This window comes from Pteropus medius, unplaced genomic scaffold, assembly GCF_902729225.1.
Source record: "Pteropus medius unplaced genomic scaffold, Ma_sr-lr_union100, whole genome shotgun sequence".
In the NCBI taxonomy this organism is placed as follows: domain Eukaryota; kingdom Metazoa; phylum Chordata; class Mammalia; order Chiroptera; family Pteropodidae; genus Pteropus; species Pteropus medius.
In genome coordinates this window covers 18,094,912-18,115,350 of record NW_024342467.1, presented here as the reverse complement: position 1 = coordinate 18,115,350, position 20,439 = coordinate 18,094,912, and the positions used below count along the sequence as shown (strand labels likewise).

At 43.5% G+C, this 20,439-nt stretch overlaps 2 protein-coding genes across 4 annotated transcripts in view; one reads left to right on the top strand and one right to left on the bottom strand.

Annotated features, from left to right (window-relative positions):
- The window catches only part of BBS9 (Bardet-Biedl syndrome 9), a 348,483-nt gene extending 347,427 nt beyond the window's left edge, over nt 1-1,056 (bottom strand). For all 3 annotated transcript variants that reach the window (XM_039862697.1, XM_039862698.1, XM_039862703.1), the window contains exon 1: nt 968-1,056. The gene's annotated coding sequence lies outside the window, so the exon portion shown is untranslated. The remainder of the gene's footprint in view (nt 1-967) is intronic.
- LOC120602431 (retinitis pigmentosa 9 protein-like) lies at nt 770-14,952 on the top strand. Its single transcript, XM_039862720.1, has 6 exons — nt 770-978; nt 7,420-7,450; nt 8,593-8,722; nt 11,465-11,556; nt 13,386-13,447; nt 14,342-14,952. The coding sequence occupies exons 1-6, from the start codon at nt 827-829 to the stop codon at nt 14,538-14,540; spliced, it is 666 nt and encodes a 221-aa protein (XP_039718654.1). The 5' UTR covers nt 770-826; the 3' UTR covers nt 14,541-14,952.
- The last annotated feature ends 5,487 nt before the right edge of the window (nt 14,953-20,439 follow it).

Below are 20,439 nucleotides of genomic sequence, written 5' to 3'. Positions count from 1 at the left end.
ACACAAGAATCACATATCAGATACAGTTTTGAGAACAAAACCTAGTTAAGGACCTAACACTTTTGCATTCTGGCTCCATGACTTACTAGCTCTGCCTCCTTGGGCATGTCATTTAACTCTTTGGGCTCCTTCTCCTTATCTATAAACTTAAGGTAATACATATAAGTTTTTAAAGATGAAATCAACTCTTATTAAAGGCTTAGCTCAATAACCAGCCCATAAAAAGCGCTCCTTGTATGTTAGCTTTTCACTTCCAGCACCCAAACCTTGTCTAAAGACAATACACACTGTTTTAATCAGGGATCGCATGCTCTAGAAAACTGGAGAATTCCTATGGGGAGCCTTCCTTTCTTCAGACCTGGAGGAATCCTCTAACACACGGAGCGGCTCCCGCCTGTCTGGCCACTAGGGGACACGGAGATGACTTGCACAGGTTCCCTGGCCCCAGGGCTGGAGACCGCGAGGGGAGGCGTCCGGCCGGGAGAGGTCCCCGGCGGCGGGAAGGGCTCGCAGGCTCCCACCGCCGGCATCCTCAGCCCCCGGCCGCCGCCAGGGGGCGCGCTCCGACCTCCGGCAACGGCCGGCCTGGCGACCCGGGCCGTTGCTCGCAGCGGGGACGAGAGGCCGCTCCGCGGGGAGGCGGCCCGGCCGGCCAGTCGGGAACGGGGACGCGCGGCCTCGGCGGGGACCCCGGGCTCTGCCGGCGGGCCGCGGGGCGGCGGCCGGAGGGGGCGCTGCGGGGCCGGGCGGGCGCGGCGCGGAGGAAGTGCCGTCTTCGCCGCCGCCTCAGCCGCGCCGCGGGGCCGCCCCAGCCGCGCGGGCCGCGATGTCGTCCCGGTCCGGGCGCGACGACGCGGGGACCGGGGCCGCGCGACGGGCGCGGGAGCCGCCGGAGCAGGAGCTGCAGCGGCGCCGGGAGCAGAAGCGGCGGCGGCAAGACGCGCAGCAGCTGCAGCAGCTCAAGCACCTGGAGTCCTTGTGAGTCCCCGCCGACCCCGGGCTCCCGCGGGGCAGGGTCGTGCGGGCGCGCCGCGCGGGGCCCTCGGAGCCCCGCGAGTGGGCCGGTGGGCCCGGCCGCCGGCTCCCGATCGCGGGCGGCGCGCGCTCTCGCCCTGCAGCCGTCCCCAGGCGGGAGGGGAGGTGGGTGCCCCGCGCGCCCCGGAGCCGCCCGGGCCGGGAGGGGCGCAGGCCCCGCCCCCGAGGCTCCCCGGGCGCGCGCGGGCTGGGGACGCTGCCCGGGCGGGGCGCAGGGCTGCGGTCCGCGTGCCGGAGTTTGGCTGGGGCTCCGCTCCGCGCTTGGTCTGCTTTTGGGGGCTGGATACGCGGGAAGTGCCTCTGAGCGCGTTGGTCCCTGTCCTTTTACGGTTTTCAGGTCACAGGGCCCACTACGAACCCGATATAATCTCTTCTGCTCTTAATAAGGGAAGAGAAAACCGAGTCCTATAACATGAGCGTGGTAAGGAAAGAATAAAGAGTGGGGTAAGGGACTTGTCCCTAACTAGTGGATAGATAGGTGGCTGTCAGGTGGAAGAGTGTAGACGTGCTCTCTGGTCCTGAGGATTTTGACCAGACTCAAGCGTGGAAGCTACAAAGAGGCCGAGTCCAGCTCAACAAAAAGAATTAGGACCAGAGACATAGATCCTTGCTGGTGAGCATGGCCTGTGCTCCTCTAGCTCCAGGACTTCACGTAGAGTCCAGATACCACTGGCAGAATTGTAGGTTGTAAAGGGGACTTCACCATCAGGTGGGATGTTGGATTAATAACTTTCCATTTATTTTCCAAGATTCTGTGATTCTACAAGTAACTGTAGAAGTCAGTTTTTCTGTGTCTTCTCTGTAAATTCGTTTGTTTCAGGCACATTTTATTACCTACACCAAGAAGATCGTGTAAGGAGAGGTCTTCAAATAGTTAAAATGCTTCATAATTAACCTAGGAGATTTGACACAAATGCATTGTTTTTTCTTGGAGCCTGGCCTGCTCTTTTCACTGTGGCCCTTGAGCTGAATGTCACCTCACTAGGGCAGTGGTTGCAAGACACAGGCCTTGCTCTGCTGGCATCCACAGTCCTGGCTCCTTCAGGGCACTCCGCTGCTCTCTCCCTGTGCTCTGTAAGGCGAGTTCAAAAGTCTTTCCCAGCATAAGCTCAGGCAGGGCTCAGCCCAGCTCAGTATTTTTAACTGTAGGATGCCAGACAGTGTTTAATACTGTACATTTATTTTGTCACTCTGTCATCAGAGAGAGATAACCTTTTGCAGACGTGGAAATGCAGGCTCAGCAGTTAAGTAACCGATCAGCGATACATCACCCTATAAACTAGCAAAACTAAGGAGAAACCCTGGTGTCTGATTCCCAGACCAGTGAGATTTTTCAGTTTCAGAAATTTAAAACTTTCCAGCTATTGGCATATTTGGTTTAGCTAGTTCAGAAGCTTGTTTACTTTTAAATAAATATTTCTATTTCCAGAGTCACATAGTTTAAACATGAAATACTACTAAAAGATTAATTTCAAAAAAAGAAGTGGTTCGTATCCCTTCTCTTCAGTCACCCCCACAGTCCCTATTCTCTTCCTTCTAATCAAGGCTTCAATAAGGAAACAATGTTTTCTACTGGGATTTAACTACTTATTTCTAAATTATATGTTTATGCTGCTTTTTTTGATGGAACAATAAATATTACCTACTAACCTCATAGGTGAGGTTTCAGTTCTTTCCCTTTGTCTCAACCTTTCCAATTGTAATTTTGTTAAAGTTAGTGTAACGTTGTTATAACTATGTATTTTTCAGTTTTGAGGCACATGGTGTTCTATGGTTTCCTTTGCTTTCTAGTACAAGTGGTGTTTTTCAAGTAGTTAATAAGAGCCTCAGTTTTTTTCATTTGCTTAATTTCCTATTACCCACTGCTAATTTTATTCCAAAGGCTTCTTAAAAACTGAGAGTACTTTTTCCGTATGTTCCTACATACCAGATAATCTATCAGTTAATTTTTTTTTTTTAACCTAGAATCTTCCTTCTGTTCTCCAGTACACTCTGGCTACTTTCTTAGACCTGGTATACAACAATCATCCTGGGACTTCCTTTGCCACTCTCCGGTCTTGGATCCCATTCCTGGATCCTATGTCTTATTTTTTCTGTCTTCACCTCATTTTGCCCAATCACATTCTATAACTTCCCATTCTGGGTAATTTGTGGAGTCCTTCCATGTCTGAAAAATGTCTTTATTCTTCTCGCAAACATGATAGGTAGTTTGGCTAGGTACAGAATTCTAGGTTAGAAGTTATTTTCAGTCAATCTCAAAGGTGGTGTGCCACCATTTTTTAGATCCCAGTGTTGCTGAAATATCTGATGCCACTCTGATTCCCTCTCTTATAGTCATTTATTCTACCTCACCCTATCTTTGGAAGCTTTAGAGACTTCTTTATTCCTAGTATTTTGCATTTTCATGATAATATGAACTTTTTCTCACTGGATTTTAAAAAATTTTAATTTTCTTGACACTTAGTGGATATTTCATATTCATACATGATTTGTGCTTAAATTTTCTTTTCTTTTTTTATTGTTCCTGTTTTCTCTCTCCTGTTTCGTCTTTTGTCGTTTCACTCTACTTTCTATAAGATTTATCTTCCAACTCTTCCTCTATTGTTCCTTTTTCAAGTTTCAGTTGCCATATTTTTAACTTTCGAGAGCTCAGCCTCGTTCTGAGAATTCTTTTTTTTTGTAGCACCTGTTGTTTCATCAATAATATATTTTCCCTCCTCTTTGAGGATGCTCATTAGTTTTTTGTTTTCTTCTAACATTACCTGTTTCTTCTTTGCCTTTTGTTTCGATGTCTGTCACTTAGTTTGTTCTTCCTAACGTGTAGGGATCCTTGAGTCTCCCTCAATAGCAGTGTGGCATCATAAAGGTATTCTGAGGGTCTGCTGAGAGAGAGTGAATGCAGAGGTGCTGGTTTATTGACTTAAGTTTCACTGTAGGGATATCAGACTGTGATCTGCCCTTCTCACGGGGAGACTCCCGCATGTCATAGGTAAGGCCTGTTCAGTTTGTCCAAAGAAGAACCTTCCATTCTCAGGCCTGGGTGCCAGTGTTTTGAGTTGGGATGGAGAAGGAGGGAGCTTTGGTTCCGGAGTTCAGACAGCCTCGCCCTCCTCCCCATCCTGAGCTGTGCCACTATTCCCATGCGTCTGTGGCCTCTCCAGTTATGTATCACAGAGGACTAAACCTGCAGTCTCTTCGAAGGGAGAGGGCAGACAGTCTGGCTGTAGAGCAGACTAGTGGTGGTCTGGTGGTTCCGGCCATTCAGTTCATCCTCCCAACCTCTGTCTTCCAAAGGTTGTAACTTCTTCCACCTGAAGATGTCCGTTACTTTCTTCTATTGGCTTCCCAGCCTTGTCTTGAAATCGTTCTCTGCGAATATCTCCTCCCAGGATTTATTGGTAGCTTCTTAACTTTTTTATCCCTTTACTGTCATTTTAAGAGAGTCTAGAAAAGGCAGGAAGGCAGATCAGTCAGTTGGTCAGCCAGCCATTTTAAATGGGAAGCCCCTTCATGGTTTTTACAAATTAAATTCAAATCCTTTCACTCCCTGGTATGCCTTCGTTAGGTCCTCTCACATTCTTCTGGTCATTTTCTTACACCTCACCTTAACTTTTCAGACCCTTTGACCACACCTGCCAGGCCCTGAAGGCATCTGAGTCTTCCACCCTGTGTTCCATCCCAGGCTCCAGTTCTATCGCCCGTGTTCCTGGGCTGCCAGGCATAACAGAGTGGAGATGCTGTGTACATGTAACAGCTTCTTCTCTGCCTTCAAGCCCCACAGGAGCCAGCTGCAGGAACAGTGGAAATGGAGTATGCTTACCTGAAGGACTCTTCCAAAAGAACTCCTACCCCAGCACTCGAAAATCCAAGGAGTATTTTTTAAGAACTCAGCAAAATTAAGATTTCTTCCCCCATACTCTCTTGGGAAGATAATTTTTTCCTCTCTTGTCTAAATTTAGTCTTTATACTGCTCAGAGCAGTGTATTGCAATCTGCATGATATAACTAACTGTAAGACTTCACAGATGGCACAAAATCACAGGCCTCCACCAACTTTTATTTTCATTTTCTAAGAATTAACGACAAACGTAGTGCACTTTTCAGCTGTCTCAGTGCAGTAAACAAACACTCCCATTCCCATTTCCAAATCTATGTTTAATAGTTAACTATTACCTTAGTATTTGAGAAATATTTTTTAACTACTTTTTTTTTTTTTTGCTTATAAACTAATTGTTTACCCCTTGGAAAAAATAGATTTGTGGGAACAGTTGAAAAGTGGACTTTTTAGGGAAAGCCATTGCTGATAATAACAGATTTCAAAATATGCAGTTCCGTCACACTCCTCCATCTAGGCGAAAAACATTTACTTATTTTCTCAGGAATTTGGATCTTAGCTTGTTGGCCATATGTTATTTGTACAACACCTATGGAAAAAAGAAAGTATTGTTGGGTAATGGATATTTACATATGTAGACTACCACTTCCTTTCCAAACTCTTTTGCATATAAAGCATAGCATTTATGTTTCTATTGATGGCTGCTGAGGAAGTATCACCTTCCCAACTCATGCAAATTACCATTTTTCTGTCTAAGAGAAGCCTAAACCAAAGACATGCCACAGCTTTCCACTGGAAAATATTTTAAGTATTCGCTTTGGAAATAGCATACCTAAAAAGTGAATTCTGTGTATACTAAGCTGTCTACTATGTAATCTTTAAGGAATAAGTAAGTCCCCCGTTCCTTCAGAAGAGCTCTGAATTAGTGATGGTGAGGGTAAGCACGGAGAAGCCTCCATCAAAATCCTTATTGGGAAGGGTCCAAAGAGGAAGCCAAAGTGGAGTGTTTTTTGCTGTAGCTACTCACAGCATCTCTCATCCATTGCAAAGGAAAAACCACTCCTCTTTTCCTTCTCTATGCTCAAACTACACTCACAGCACTTCACAGGACTCCAGCTGGGCATCGGGGGTGAGAAGATTTCCAACACCACCAAGCAATTTCCTATTCTCAGAGGATACCAAGTAGATGTCCTACACATTTAACTGAACTCTGACACGCTCCACCTGGAGATGAGTTCAGTCCCACAAGACTGTCCCCGCCCACACATACTTTACCTACCAATTGCCAAATCCAAGTTAACTGTTTTTGACTGATAAGCTATAAATCAGAGGTTCCCCCAACCTCTGCCTCCAGTGTGGTTAGTGTACTATAACGGCTCACAGAACTCAGGAAAACATGTTACTTGCTAGATTACTGCTTTATTATACAAAGACATAACTCAGGAGCAGCCAGATGGAAGAGATACAGAAGGTTAAGGTTTGTGGGAAGGGCTGGGACTTCCTTCCAGACCCTCCTCCGGGAATGCCACACCTCCACGAGTTCACCAGCCCTGAAGCTCTCTGAACCCCATCTTTTGGCTTCTTACAGAGGCTTCATTACATGGACATGATTTATTAATCACTGGCCTTTGGCGACTAGTTCATTCTCCCTGGAAGTGGAACTGAAAATTCCAATCCTCTAATCACAGGCTTGTTCCCCTGGCAACCAGCCCCTATCCTGAGGGGCTTTCCAAAAGTTACTTCATTAACATAAGCTCAGTTCCCTTGAAAGGTGCTTGTTATGAATAAGAAAAGAAACTTTTCACCTTCTTAGCTCTGGAGCTATTTCAGGAATTGGGAACAAAACTATAATAGCAAAAGGTGCCACTTCGGCTCTTGTAGGAAATTACATGGGTTTTAGGAGCTGTGTACCAAGAGCAATGAAGACCAGATATATATATTTCCTATTATAAGTGACAATATCACATCACCAAAGTTTTCTTTCACATCTGAGAGGATGGAAAAAGCATTTCACTTTTCCCTTAGTCAATTCTTCCTAACCCCTGCACCCCCAATATTTACTCTGTCCGGAAAGGCCATTAAAGCTGGTGCATAAGAAGAGGGTCAGGATGAAGGAAACATTAAATCATTAAGTTACACGATTTTTAGGAGCCACCTACCCTCTTCAGTGCTGCGTAAGCGGGGGTTACCCTGGGTAAGCAACCTGACAACTATGACAGGAACCAGAATTAACTCACGGTCTTCTTACCCTACATTTTCCCTGCAATCTCTTGCTTTCCCTTCTTCCAAAACTACCATCATTGTGCTGAAACACCGGGCTCGTTATTAGTGCGGTGAATTTAAGTTCTAGATCTCAGCAGGATGTGGTACAGCATCAGTTTATTTCCATGTGATCTCTTGAGTGCTGGGCATATTTTATTAACCGTTTTAAGTTTTTATTAAAAACATCCTTTTAATTTTAGCCTGCAGCTGCTTTTCGCTCATTAAAATGTGTTGTACCTCTGTTAATGAGATTGATGATGGTTGGTTGTTTTTTTTTCTCCTTTCCAGTTATGAAAAACCTCCTCCTGGGCTTATCAAGGTCAGTGTGAAGTTTCTGCTTTGGGTTCTTCTCTTAGACATATCAGACTCAGAGCTCAGACTCAGTAACTTGTTATGAAAACGGTTGCATAAGGCTTTGCACCTCTCGTTACGATAACCCTGTTTCTTCCCTGCAGATGCCGATCAGACACTCGGGCTTAGTCACCAGCCTGTGCCTTTGTAGAAATTTAATCAGCTGTGTGTCTGTTCCTTAAGAAACGCCGCAGGCCCACGTCTGCTCCTCAGGACCCCTCCCCTTCTCTCTCACTTCTGACAGCATCTTCTCAAAGCTCTGCTGTCCCGTGCTGACTCTCTGACTCCCCTGCTGCTGGTTCCTTGAATGTCATCGGCTTAGGGAACAGTAGACTCTGAAGCTCATCTCCGTCCAGCCTTCCGTCCAGCCTCCCGGGGTGCAGGAGCTCCTCCTCCAGCACCCCGGCCAGTGTTGGTCTCTCTCTGCGGGACTGAGACTTAGAGTAGTTCAAGGCCAAAAGTTATCTTTTCTGTTTGCTTAATTTCAATTTTAAAAAAAGTTTTAAAAAGACATTTTCCAATATACATTTAATACTCATGGAAGCTAAAACATAGAAAAGCTCCTTAACTGTAAATGTGGTTACTCAGTGGTGAAAGTGTGTATCAGAGACACAGCACGTGTGACTAGAAAAAGAAAACCTGACAGTGGCCTTCAAGGTCTAATAAGCCCATTTTAACATAACGCGCCGTTTTTATTATCCAGCTAGCCTTGTCTGCTCTAATTCTCATATCCTGCCTCATTGCACAAAGATTTTGAGGTAGTAACACCATTTTGGGTCTTAGAATCTAATTTACATTAGAATTTTGAGCTCGCGGGTCATTCCTATATGAAGGACAAGTTTTATTCTGCTTCACGAGTAACTTCTGTGTAAGAACAGCTACTTCATTTGTGCGATCCGGTTCTTCTGGTACATTCCTCTCCGTTTCTGCTGTCAGGTCTCGTTTGTCTTTCTAGTCCTTGAGAGGGTGACTGGTGACGGCCTTGGGATCTCTGGCCCATGGGAAAGCCAGGCCGCGCTGTGTTCCGAAGTGGGGGTGGAGACGGGGTGGGGGAGTGTGGGGTGCCAGGGCTTTTGTGCCATGTCGCTGACACGCCGTTTCCTTGTTTAGGAAGATGAGACCAAGCCAGAAGACTGTATACCAGATGTACCAGGCAACGAACACGCCAGGGAATTTCTGGCTCACGCGCCAACCAAGGGGCTCTGGATGCCACTGGGGAAGGAAGTCAAAGTGATGCAGTGTGAGTGCGAAGTGTCAAGTAGCACTCCTGAACACGCGCACGCCACACACCGCGACTCACGACGCGTGTTTCTCTCTCTAACTCGTTCTCGCCACAGCGCTGTTATGGTCATGGCCCGATCTCTGTTTCACGCATTCGGAAGCCGCCGTGCACGTGTCAGTAAGAGGTGGCGAAAGCTCTGACCCCAGGGCGTCCGGCTCCAGGGGTGTCTTGGCGCAGGACGTAGCTGTCTTTGGAGTCCACCCGTCAGTCCTGTTCTGCCGACAGAAAGGCCCTTCCGCGTTAGAAACGCCATGGGGGACCGGGGTGCCCTGGAGGGCGGGTCCCTTTGGGTGTTACCTCGGTCGGTCCCCCTCCATCAGTGCTGAGGTTTCATCCGCGTAAGCCGAGCAGAGCTTACGGGCCACAGAGGGTGAGTGTGGAGCAGGTAGAGATCTGTGGGCACCTCCCACACACACCCGAGCAGCAGCCCCTTCGCCAGCGTAAGATGGCATTTGAAGAAAGGGCACTGCTGCCTCTTTAGGACACTTGTTTGTAGAGATTCATCGTGCACATAATTAAAATAGCAGTTCCCAGTCTCTTTTTCTCCGTTCCCACTTGAAGCTCTTCTGGTTGGTTATTCTGATATTTATCTTCATACATCTAAAGATCACGCTTGTATTATATATATTGATTTTCCAGGTTCAGGCATTATCTTGTTGTAAACAGTAACTCTGAGATCAGTATCTGTAATCTTCCTAATTAGGCTGGTTAGGTTTTCACAGCAAAGTCATTTCCTGCCGAAGATGAAGGCCACATTCCTTGTTCTGGGAACCGATTTAAGGAACAAGGCTGTGAAGTCTCAGCATCCAGCATTCAGTTATTCACATGCTCTTCCTGTGTGCATTGCCTTCCAATGTGCCTGACAGCTCCACAGCCAGAGACTCTGCTCGCCTTCTCCAGAGAATGAACCTCCTTCATGCCAGCATCGGGGAGAGATGCCACATGGGCTTCTGACCAAGACTCCTTATTTAAAGTACCCCCTTCAACTCCATTTCCAGAAATATGCTGCCAGTTCCTCAGCTTTTGGGAGCTCTACAAATCAACACTGAGTTGGTTCTCAGTGCTCCCTACTTTAGAATTCAGTTTTCTGGGATCTGCTATTCATTTAGCACACGCTTATTTGAATTATAACTTCCAGTGTTTTTTTAATGTTTTCTCCTTTCCTAGTTTTCCTGTCCTTGTGGTTTATGCCTTTTAAAAAGTATTCTTTTTGTTATAGTTTTTATGGGATGCCAGAAAGGGGATGAAAGTAAATGATTGTTTTTAATCTGCCATCTTTACCCAGAATTCTGCTGCACTATCTTTTTTGTTTTTTTAAAAACCACTGTCTGTTTAATAAGGTCCTTAGTTGTGTTTCATTTATCATTTTACAGTTCTTTTCATCAACTTGCAAGTTGAAAGTGCTCTTTTAGGACCAGAACCGGTTTTACCATGAAGTTAATGGATCTTAAGCTCTAGGGCCCCTCACTTGCACCTTCCAAAGGCCTACGGTGCCCCAGCAATGTCTTCATATGGCCCTGTCTTACCAAAGCAAGATTTTTGTCCCTAACGATCCCTTCCTCCCCTTAAGTTATATAAGCTTCAGGCTCCACAAAACTTGGATTCACCCCAGATGAGAAAAAATATACACATAACCCCTATTCATACTTTAATTGATTTCAGTGATCTGAGTGTTATCCAGAGCAGAGCTTCTCAAACGTAGGGTGAGCCTCATATTCTGTATTTCTAACAAGCTCCCAAGTGATGCTAGTCTTCCTGGTCTGTTGACCACACTTTGAGTAGCAAGGAGTACCTTTTCTTTACACAGAGCATCTTGATCACAGATGGTCTATACATCAATCCATGGCATTTAACATCCTTCCATTTTTGTCATAAAGGCAGACATCTGTTTAAGGGGTCTGCATTTGCGTTAAGGATGTATTCCTTCCCCAGGTGGAGGTAAATCAAAATAGAGAGGTGAGGACAGGGGCATGTCAGTGGCGATCAAGAATCCCTAAACCTCATTTTTCCCATTGGTTTCCTACTACCAGCTCTCAAAAATATAAAAGGAAAAACATTATTTTACTGTCGCTACACGTTTTCAGTTGCTGCCAGCATGGAGCACAGTTGGCTGATCTTAGCGTTAATTCTTCTTCCTGCTTCCTGATGTCCTTGGTTGGAATTGCCTGATGCCCCTATAGTTTGCTGGGGCCACCATAACAGTACCACCAACTGGGTAACTTAAACAAGAGAAATTATTGTTTCATGGTTTTGGAGGAGAAAAGTCTGAAATCTGCTGGCAGGATCGATTCCTTCTGAGGGAAAGGTCTATTCCAGGGTTCTCTAAAGACCCCGTCTCCCAGTAAGGTCACATTCTGAAGTACGAGGAGCTAGGACATGGGTGGGGGAGGGGCAATAGGAATGACAATTCAACCCATCAAACACAGTTTAAAAAATAAAATTAAATTACACTTTGCTTTTTGCATGGGATTGCTTAGTAAGTACTTGGTTCATTTCTAAAACTCCAAGATTAAAGGATGCTTAAGGAAGCAATTAGTTTGCCTTTATTTTCTGGGATCCTACATGGTTCCCCCACTGATTGCATTTGCTTTTAAAATTGGAATCTAATGAAGAATATCTTTAGTATGACCTACTGATACTTTATCTTAAGTGAAAATACATTATCTTACAGAAATATATCCCCTTTTTCTTTGTTTTTAGGTTGGCGTTGTAAACGGTATGGTCACCGAACGGGTGATAAAGAATGCCCTTTCTTTATCAAAGGCAACCAAAAGTTAGAGCAGTTCAGAGTAGTAAGTAAAACCCCAGAGTGTCAATTTACGTTTACCAAAGATGGTGAATGTCCGTGGATCGGGCCGTCACCAAGGAACTGGAGGTTCACGTAAAAATATATTCCCAGACACCTTTTGGCCAAAGTATCTGGTATTAACTACAGCTCTGTTATGTTGAATTTGTGTGACAGGTTAGTTCATTGCAAAGAACTAACTCCTTATGAAAGTGTTACTTGCTTATGCCTTCAGACACTGATTCTTTTTCTGAAGCATTATTATCTACTTTTTTCTTACTATGTATTTTACTTATTGCCAATGTAGACATTGTTATCTTTTACTTAAGTAAAAAATAATAATGTTTCAAAACTAAAATCAGGGTCCTAATTTCCCAGTCTTTGTCTACAGATTAGATATTTTTTTATTATCAACTAGAAGTGTATATAAATAATATATCTTCTTAAGATGACAACAAAATAGATATTTCATTTCCTCACTTTATTTTCACATAGTAACCTCCGATGGGTGTTAATTCACCATTCAGTAACTTAATTCACTGTTCAGTAGCTGTGTCAGTCATTTTAACTTGCTCTTTTCAGATATATTAGGATTATCAGCATATATCAAACTAGAGTCCACAAACATTCTCCAGTGATTTTAAGACACTGAAATTATTGTTTCATTTTAATAATTTGAAGAAAATACTCTGGCTAAATCACCGCTAGCTGGAATATCAATTTTTATAGCTCCTATAACAAATAAGTTGGTGATAAATCTCAAAAACTTAACATGTTCACATTTTTTTAATTCAGAAACCTAAATTCTAAGAATTAATCCTAAAGATATAACAACATCAACATACATAAATTTTTATGAATGTATAAGAATGACTTTCAGAATTATTCATATGGTTGAAAAATAAAAACTAAAGAAAAATAGGAATATCTTCAATGGCCAATATACCAACATAAATTACCGTAACATAGAAAACATTAGCTTTTAAGAATTATGTTTTTAAAGAATGTGTAATGTCATGAGAAGATGTTCATAAAAACATAAGTGAAAAAGAGAACAGAGTGTTATATATATAATATGATTATAATTTTTTTGTAAATTATGAATAATGAGTAGAAGAACTACACTAAAATGTTAGCAGTGGGTATCCCCAGGCAGCAAGGTCATAGATATTATAACTTAATTTTTTTTCTTTAGTATGTAAAATTTTTACAAAAACATAGTTTTAAAGATAATTCACATACCATAAAATTCACTCTATGTGTATTCCTATTTTTAGGTAATTTAAGTAATTTTAAATTATACAGATATTATAAAAATACATTTGCCCTATTTTAATAAAATGAAAACATTACAGTTAGGTTTTTCAAAATCGATTTTTCAAGTCTTAGCTTGCCTCTCTCCCCAAAGGGAATTTACAGTAAGCAGCTTGATGACCATACTTCCAGACTTCTTTTGGGGTATATACACACACATTTTTGTGTACCTATAAATGAATCATTCTTACATATCATTTTCCAACTCACTTGTTTTGCTTAATAATCTCTTGATCATCTGTCCACATAGAACAAAGAGAATTACCTCCATATTTCTAACCTTGAATAATAATGATTTTGCCATCGTTTATTTCCTTATAAAGGACATTTAAATTATAACCCTGTATTTGTATAATTGGAAAACCTTTTTTATAGCCTCCGTGAGGAAGGATTAGAATATATTGAATATAAAATTCCACTAAATGGGGGAGGAAAAAAACTGGTTTCAGTGAAATAGAGATTTAGTTTTACTTTAAAAGTCTGCGAAACCTAATCAAAACTTAACCTTCTTTAACCCCCAAGGTGCATGAAGATCCCATGTACGACATCATACGAGAGAATAAAAGACATGAAAAGGATATCAGGTGAGGTCGTCCTGATAACAGTACCTTTGTCAACTTTTAAATTATGTTAAGTTGGAAATAACCATTCCAGAATAGAAGAGTGGTTTAATAAATGTGGCACTTTAACTGTGACACACTTGGGGACAGGAGCAATGCTGAAAAGGCTGGGGGGTGGGGAGGTGGGGCGGGGATGAGCAGGTCAGCCCGTTCTGCTTGCGTTCGCCTCTTGCACTGGGCCACTCACGCCGCTGACAGGTGATGTTGGCAGCCCAGGTTGTGCTGCCCGGTTCTACTCTGGGACTGAGTCTCTCTCACGTGATCTAGTGTATCCTCTCCAACGTCTTTAAGGATCGGAGCCATTGTTAAAAATTATTCTCAGACACCTAGGAAGACCAGGTGCTGTAGGCGTAAAAAAATAAATAAAGGATTGTAAGCTGACAAGGTCCTTGCAATCTGAGGTCAACCAAGGGTTGCATAAATAAATAAATAAAATTATTCTTAGACATGAATAAAGACAGGGAAAAAAAGTGGTTTTTTTTCCAATCGGTAGTATTGAGTTATTGTTGAGGAGGTAGATTGCTTGATATGAACTTGCACAGTGGGAGAAAGATTTAGGAAACTATGTACCTGTTAGAAGTTATAATAGTAAGGACCACAGAAACATGCAGAAATATTTCAGAAGATGAAAATAATACAAAATTCCTTATGCTCGTTACAGTCCTGTAAAATAGGCACGAACATGGACAGGAATGGGGAAAATAAAAAAATTTTTATTTTTATGCAAAAATAAAAATAAGTACTATGTTTAATGAGGTGATTATTTGTGACCTTTTTGTTACCTTCACTATTATATCTAAAAATAATTTTTTTAAGTTGTTAGGGTTGATGCTTCTTTGACCAATCTTAAATGTTTAGGATACAGCAGTTAAAACAATTACTGGAGGATTCCACCTCAGATGACGATGGAAGCAGCTCCGGTTCCTCAGAATGTAAGGAGAAACACAAGAAAAAAAAGAAAAAGGAAAAGCACAAGAAAAAGAAGAAAGAGAAGAAAAAGAAGAGAAAACGAAAGCATAAGTCTTCCAAGTCGAATGAGAGTTCAGACTCGGACTGACAGGCACTCGACGCGTTCAGCTGTCCCGTCTCAGGTCAGACTCTGCGGCCCACCAGAGGATCGTGGGCTCGGAGGGGACCGGGAGAGGAGGAAGGGTGTCTGGCGTCACGCGTGTGATTTCTCACTCACCTTCCAGTGAAGATGTGACCACAGGAGAGTGAGTTGTGTCCTCCATTGCTCGCTCCAGAGATGGCCGATTTCAGGCAGGAAAGCTCTCTTCAGTGGCGTCCTCCCTGCTGGTCACCGTGGTTGGTGATGCCTTAGAAATGTCAGGGTGGCCGGACGAAGGGATCCCTGAGGACGCTCCTCCAGGTGCTGTCACCCTCCATAGTGAGGCTACTGAATGCCCACAGACTTCAGCCTTGGCTTTTCTCTGTCGTTGAGGATAATAAAAGGTCATTACTTTTTTAAATGTGTGTATTTTATTTCTGAATCATGCCTGCATGTGTTCCAGATTTAAAAAGTACATGAGGTTTAGTAATGAAAACGCTTCCTCCTTCCTCTCTCCCATGGCTTCCTAGCTCCCTTCCCCGATGGCTAGCAATCTTACCAGTTTCTTGTGAAGTCTTCCAGATGTGTTTTATATATCACAAGCAAATATAGGACCTGTTTTACACAAATGCTACACACATTCATCTGCATTGTTTTTTTAACTTGGCAGTATAAAATTTAGTGTCAAGTACATTAAGCATTACTGTACCAAAAGGTGTTTTTATAATCACCTGAGGTGATTTGTTAATTAGGGAAGAGGGTTTCCTAGAACCATGAAAAATCTTGTGTGGCTACATTGTATTGAATTTGATTGGACCTTACTGCCCAAATCCTAAGACTCTCTGATAACTGACTCAGAAAAAAATTTAAAATATAGGGAAATTACTGTACTGAAACAGCCACACACATCCCAAAATACATCCCTCCTTCCTGTCGGTGACGCGCTGCCCCTCTGGGCTCTTCTAGCTTTGTGGTGGCAAAGCAGAAGCAGCTCAACCTGGCAGGGTGGTGCCTGCAGGTCAGGGGGAGTAAGTCTTGTTCTTTGCAGAGCCACAGTAGAGCTAGATCTTGCTCACAGGTAAGTGTCCCTCCTTATCCAGCAGGATCTGTTGCTGTAATCAGGGTCCCAGGAACTCTCTACTCCCATTTCCAGCTTCTTTCCTTGGAAGTTGGATGCCCCCCACACCCTGCTCTTTAAAGAGCAGCCAATCCAGGCCCAGAATGGACCTATCTCCAACACTCATCAATAAATACTCCTGGTCTTGGCCTTGGAATAGCACCTCAGTAACAATTGGTCCAGATTGCAATCTCCAGGGCTTATTTCTGAAAACCCAGAAATTCAGGCACGCTTTACGCTTATCCTTGGCACCCTAGCTCAGCATGCAGTACATGGGCCCTTCCCCTCTCCTGTATGTCTCAGTGTTTCCTACCAAGTCCCAGCCTCTCCTCTTCTCCTTCCAGGGATTTCTCAGTCTTCCCGAAATCCCATTCATGATAAAGGTATTCTTAAACAATATGAAAAAAACTGCATCAATGATTCTCAAATTTGGGGGGTGTCAAAATCAACTAGAGTGCTTATTAAAACAGATTCCTGTGCTCCCAGACTTCTACTTTCTGACTCAGTAGGTCTGGGGTGCATCTGAGGATTTTCCTTTCTAACAAGTCTCCAAAACTTTGCTAGTCACCTATTCAAACCTTCATCATCAAACACCTCCCTCCAGGCTGAGCATTTTCCACTGCTATCCAGGGAGGCATTACAAGACTTCAGACTGCTCTTCACAAAGACACTCTACCGAACCAACATCATAGTTACGCTGGCAGAATTCTAAAATGGCCCCAAGGTTTTCCCCCCTAATATCCGGGACCGTTAATATGATGAACTTTAGTCTCGTGATTTAATAATTTTACGAGCACAAGGAGAGGGAAATTATCTGGGTGTTCCTAACCAAATCATGAGAGCCCTTTAAAATTCCAGACTTTTCTTTAGTTGATAGCAATACAGGAATTCTGATTCCACATACCATTACTGACTCTAAAGGCAGAGATGAAGGGACTACAAGGCAAGGAATGCAGCCGACTAATTACTAATTGCAGCAAGTTCTAACTAGAGACGCCTAACAGCCAGCAAGGAAACGGAGATCTCAATCCTGTAGCTTAAGGGAACACAGTTTTGCCAACCTCCATGACCTCGAATGCATCATCGTCACCAGAGCCCCAGATATGAGCCCAACCCTGCTGACATCTTGCTTTTGGTCATATGAGACCAAGCAGAACCTAGCCAAACCTGCCCAGACTTAGGAAGTATGGACCTGTGAGGTAATAAATGGTTGTTTTAGACCATTAAGTGTGTGACAATGTTATGCAGCAATAGAAAACTAATAGTGGTTGTCAGGTTTCTCTCTTCCTAACAGACCAGTCGCTGACCTGTGCTCTGGATCCTGAGTGTCAGCTAGCAGTAGGACAGTGATCAAGACCGCCTGGGTTTGAATCCCAGCCTCCCCATTCATGCGCTATCAGACTGGGCAAGTTGCTTTATCTGTCTCCATTTCCTTGACTGATGTTGACCTCATACAGTTATAGAGAATTAAGCAACTTAATGCTTGTAGAGCATTTAGTAGAGTTTGGCAAATTACAATCGCTAAATGAATATTAGCTGCTCCTGCTACTACCTATGGTACGTTATCCCTACCCGAGATCTCCCTTTCACTACCCTACCTCACTCACATCGTCAATCTCTTTTCCTTTCGACTGCTCTGTTGCAAAGATTTAAAAACTGTTTTAAAATTATGGAAGTATTACAAGCTCAAAAAAGTTCCCAGTTCAGAGCCATTACACAGTAAAAATACAATGGTTTGAAAGCCTTCCAGGTTTTTAAAATGCATTACCATAGTCACTCAGTTTGTAGTTCTACGTTAACTGAATAACACTTCGAAGATTGTTCAGACTTACCTTGGCGATCTTACTGCTCACAAGCTTTAAGTGGCCACAAAATTCCTTTGATTGCGCAATGATTTAACCATTCTTCCATCACGATTGTTTCCATTTGTCCTGTGATACATGACTTATAAGAAATATGTATTTGGTCACTTAGATGAGGGGTCCCCGACACCCAGGCTGTTAGCTGGTACTGGTCAATGGCCTGTTAGGAGCCGGGGCGCACAGCAGATGAGCAGCAGCCGAGCAAGCTTCATCGGTATTTGCAGCTGCTCCCCAGCACTAGCATCACTGCCTCAGCTCCACCTCAGATCATGAGGCATTAAGATTCTCATAGGAGCACAGGTCCCCGGTGCCAAAAAGGTTGGTGACCGCTGATTTAGATACCAAAATATATTTCTCATATATATTTGGATTTAATCCACAGTACCTGAATCAGTTACCAAAACTCTTGAAATTTCATGAGCAATCAGAGTATCTTTATATTTGGTCTCTCATACGTAGTACCTGAAACCATTTCAGAGCCATAAAGTGATTTGGGTGCCTTGTCATTTATAAGCTCTTTCCACCACAGCTGGGTTTGATGGAAGGCAACTTTGGAAATGAGGGATGGTTGACAGAACCATAAACAGAAAATGAGAACTTCGTCCCTCTCCCTGTGGGGGAGGGGAAAGGGGCTGGAGGTTAAATTTAATCAATCATGCCTATGCATTAGAACATCCATAAAAACCCATAAGGGTTCGGGAGAGCTGCTCGGTTGGTTGGTAAACACTGGAGGTGCTGGAAGAGCCGTGTGCCTGGAGAGGGCATGGGGGCACTGCACCATCTCCCTGTACCATGCCCTGTGCATCTCTTCCATCTGGCTGTTCCTGAGTTATATAAACCGGCAATTTAGTAAAATGTTTATGTTCCTTTAATCCAACCTAAGGCAAAACATTGGAACCTCCCAACTCATAACCTGTCTGTTAGAAGCCCAGATTATCAGTGGCATCTGACAGGTGGGCAGTCTTGTTGGACTGTGAATCTGAAGAATCTTAGCTAAGCGGCAACACTGATCACATCCATGCACCACTACTGTACATAGCCATCCCTCATGGCACTCCCATCACACCCACATCTGCTCAACGATGAATGCTACCATGTACTGTCCTTAACAAAGGAACAAATAAACCTTTTTGGCATCTAGTCAGACTTAACCCAAACCATTTTCAAAAGGTTGGTTCCACACACTGGTTCTTAGCATGGACAAAGAAACTTTCCCTGAGCGCCTCCTTCCTGGGTGCCCACCCTGGACAGTGCTGCTATCAGGCACTGCGAAGTGCCTGGTCTCCATCTATAAAGGTGGGCCCCACGGAAGGCCGTTTAGGGAATCCATCTATTCTGTCAATTCCACCGGCCTTTCACCTTATCTAAATGTTCCTTAGATTATAAAACAGAAGTATACATGAATGACCCAGATCTTTAGGTGGTGTTAATGATGTAGCCATTTGGGGGCTGAAAGAAAATGCTTAAGAATCACATATGCAATTCAATTTACTTTTACAACTAATAACTCCAAAAGGCTTGTTTGTTGGTGTAATAGTTTTATTTAGTTCAAATGAAGACATCACATGGTGTAGCCCATCATGATAAAGCAACATTTAGCTCTTTGTAGCTGGAAGTCAGGAATTCATTACCTATGAATAAAATAATGCATTTCCTTAAATCAGTTGCATAACAAATTATACAGAGAACATCCATATTTCCACATTTAGGATAAAGCTAAAGTTTGACATTTTGCACTTAGTTATCCATCTTTCTTTTGTGACTACTGCAGGGCATGAATGTCCTTTAAGTGGCTATTAAGCAACTGCACCCTGACATGCCAGGACTAAGTGTTGGAGGTATGGCAGGGATAACTCAATGCCAAGGCTCGGTGTGGGTACAGCCTGTTAGTAAGATACTAAGCTTCTAGTACCCAGCCCTAAACTGGGACACTTAAGGTGAAGCCACCAGGAGCATGTGAAATACCATTTACTATTTGTAGCAGCATCAGGAAAAACCCAGTATACGCCCTTGTAACCTAGCGTCTAAAATATGCCTATTACCCAGGTAGAATGCTGCCAATTTTCACTGCCCATAGCTAGTTATTAGACCTATGACCCTCCTTTTCTGTCTCAAGCCATCTCTCTCCTATCACCGACCTCTCTATCATCCACTACAGCTTTGTCTCAATTCTAACGTTGGTTCCTCTTTTTCAAATCCTACAGAAATATTGATTGGCAGCTGCCTTTGCATACAGGACCCAAAACAAAACCACTAGAAAACCAAACAGGATGAGCCCCTTAATCACTTACGTCAATGACTCCTGAGATTCTTCCTCGTCATTGGCCATAGGCTTCGTTCGGAGCTTGCTGTAAATGACATGATGGCCCTCCGGTCTACTTATCCAGAACATCAAAGGGATGTTCTCGTATTCAGCATACTCACTATAGTAGTTCTGGTAACTACTGGGCCACACAAGTTTGGGATAGAGAGGACCCTCTGACACCCTAGTTGCCCTGCATGCCTCATGATACAACTTTTCCTTAGCAGTACTCAACTCAGTATCTTCTTCAAAGAGCCATTCTACCTCAAAATCTTCATCTTCCAACTCACAGTCATCTGAATCATCAGGAATCACAATGTTCAAGACCGCATTTTTCTTCAAATACACTGTCTTACGGTTTAAGAATACACTCAGGGCCTGGTCACCTGTGCTTAATTTCCTATTCCTCGACTTTTTCCTTAATCCGTGTGTTATGCAGTCTGGTGATGACTCTTCATTTACCAGTTCATGCTCAGGGGACCACTCCAGCTCTGCATCCTGCCAGCAGGTCCCATCGCACTGGATGGCTTCGTCAACTTTATTCAACTGGGCCACCCAGGCAGCAGAGGGAGTGGACCCCTGAGGGTGGCTGTTCTCTCCTACTTTATTTTCATCTTCATCCAGATC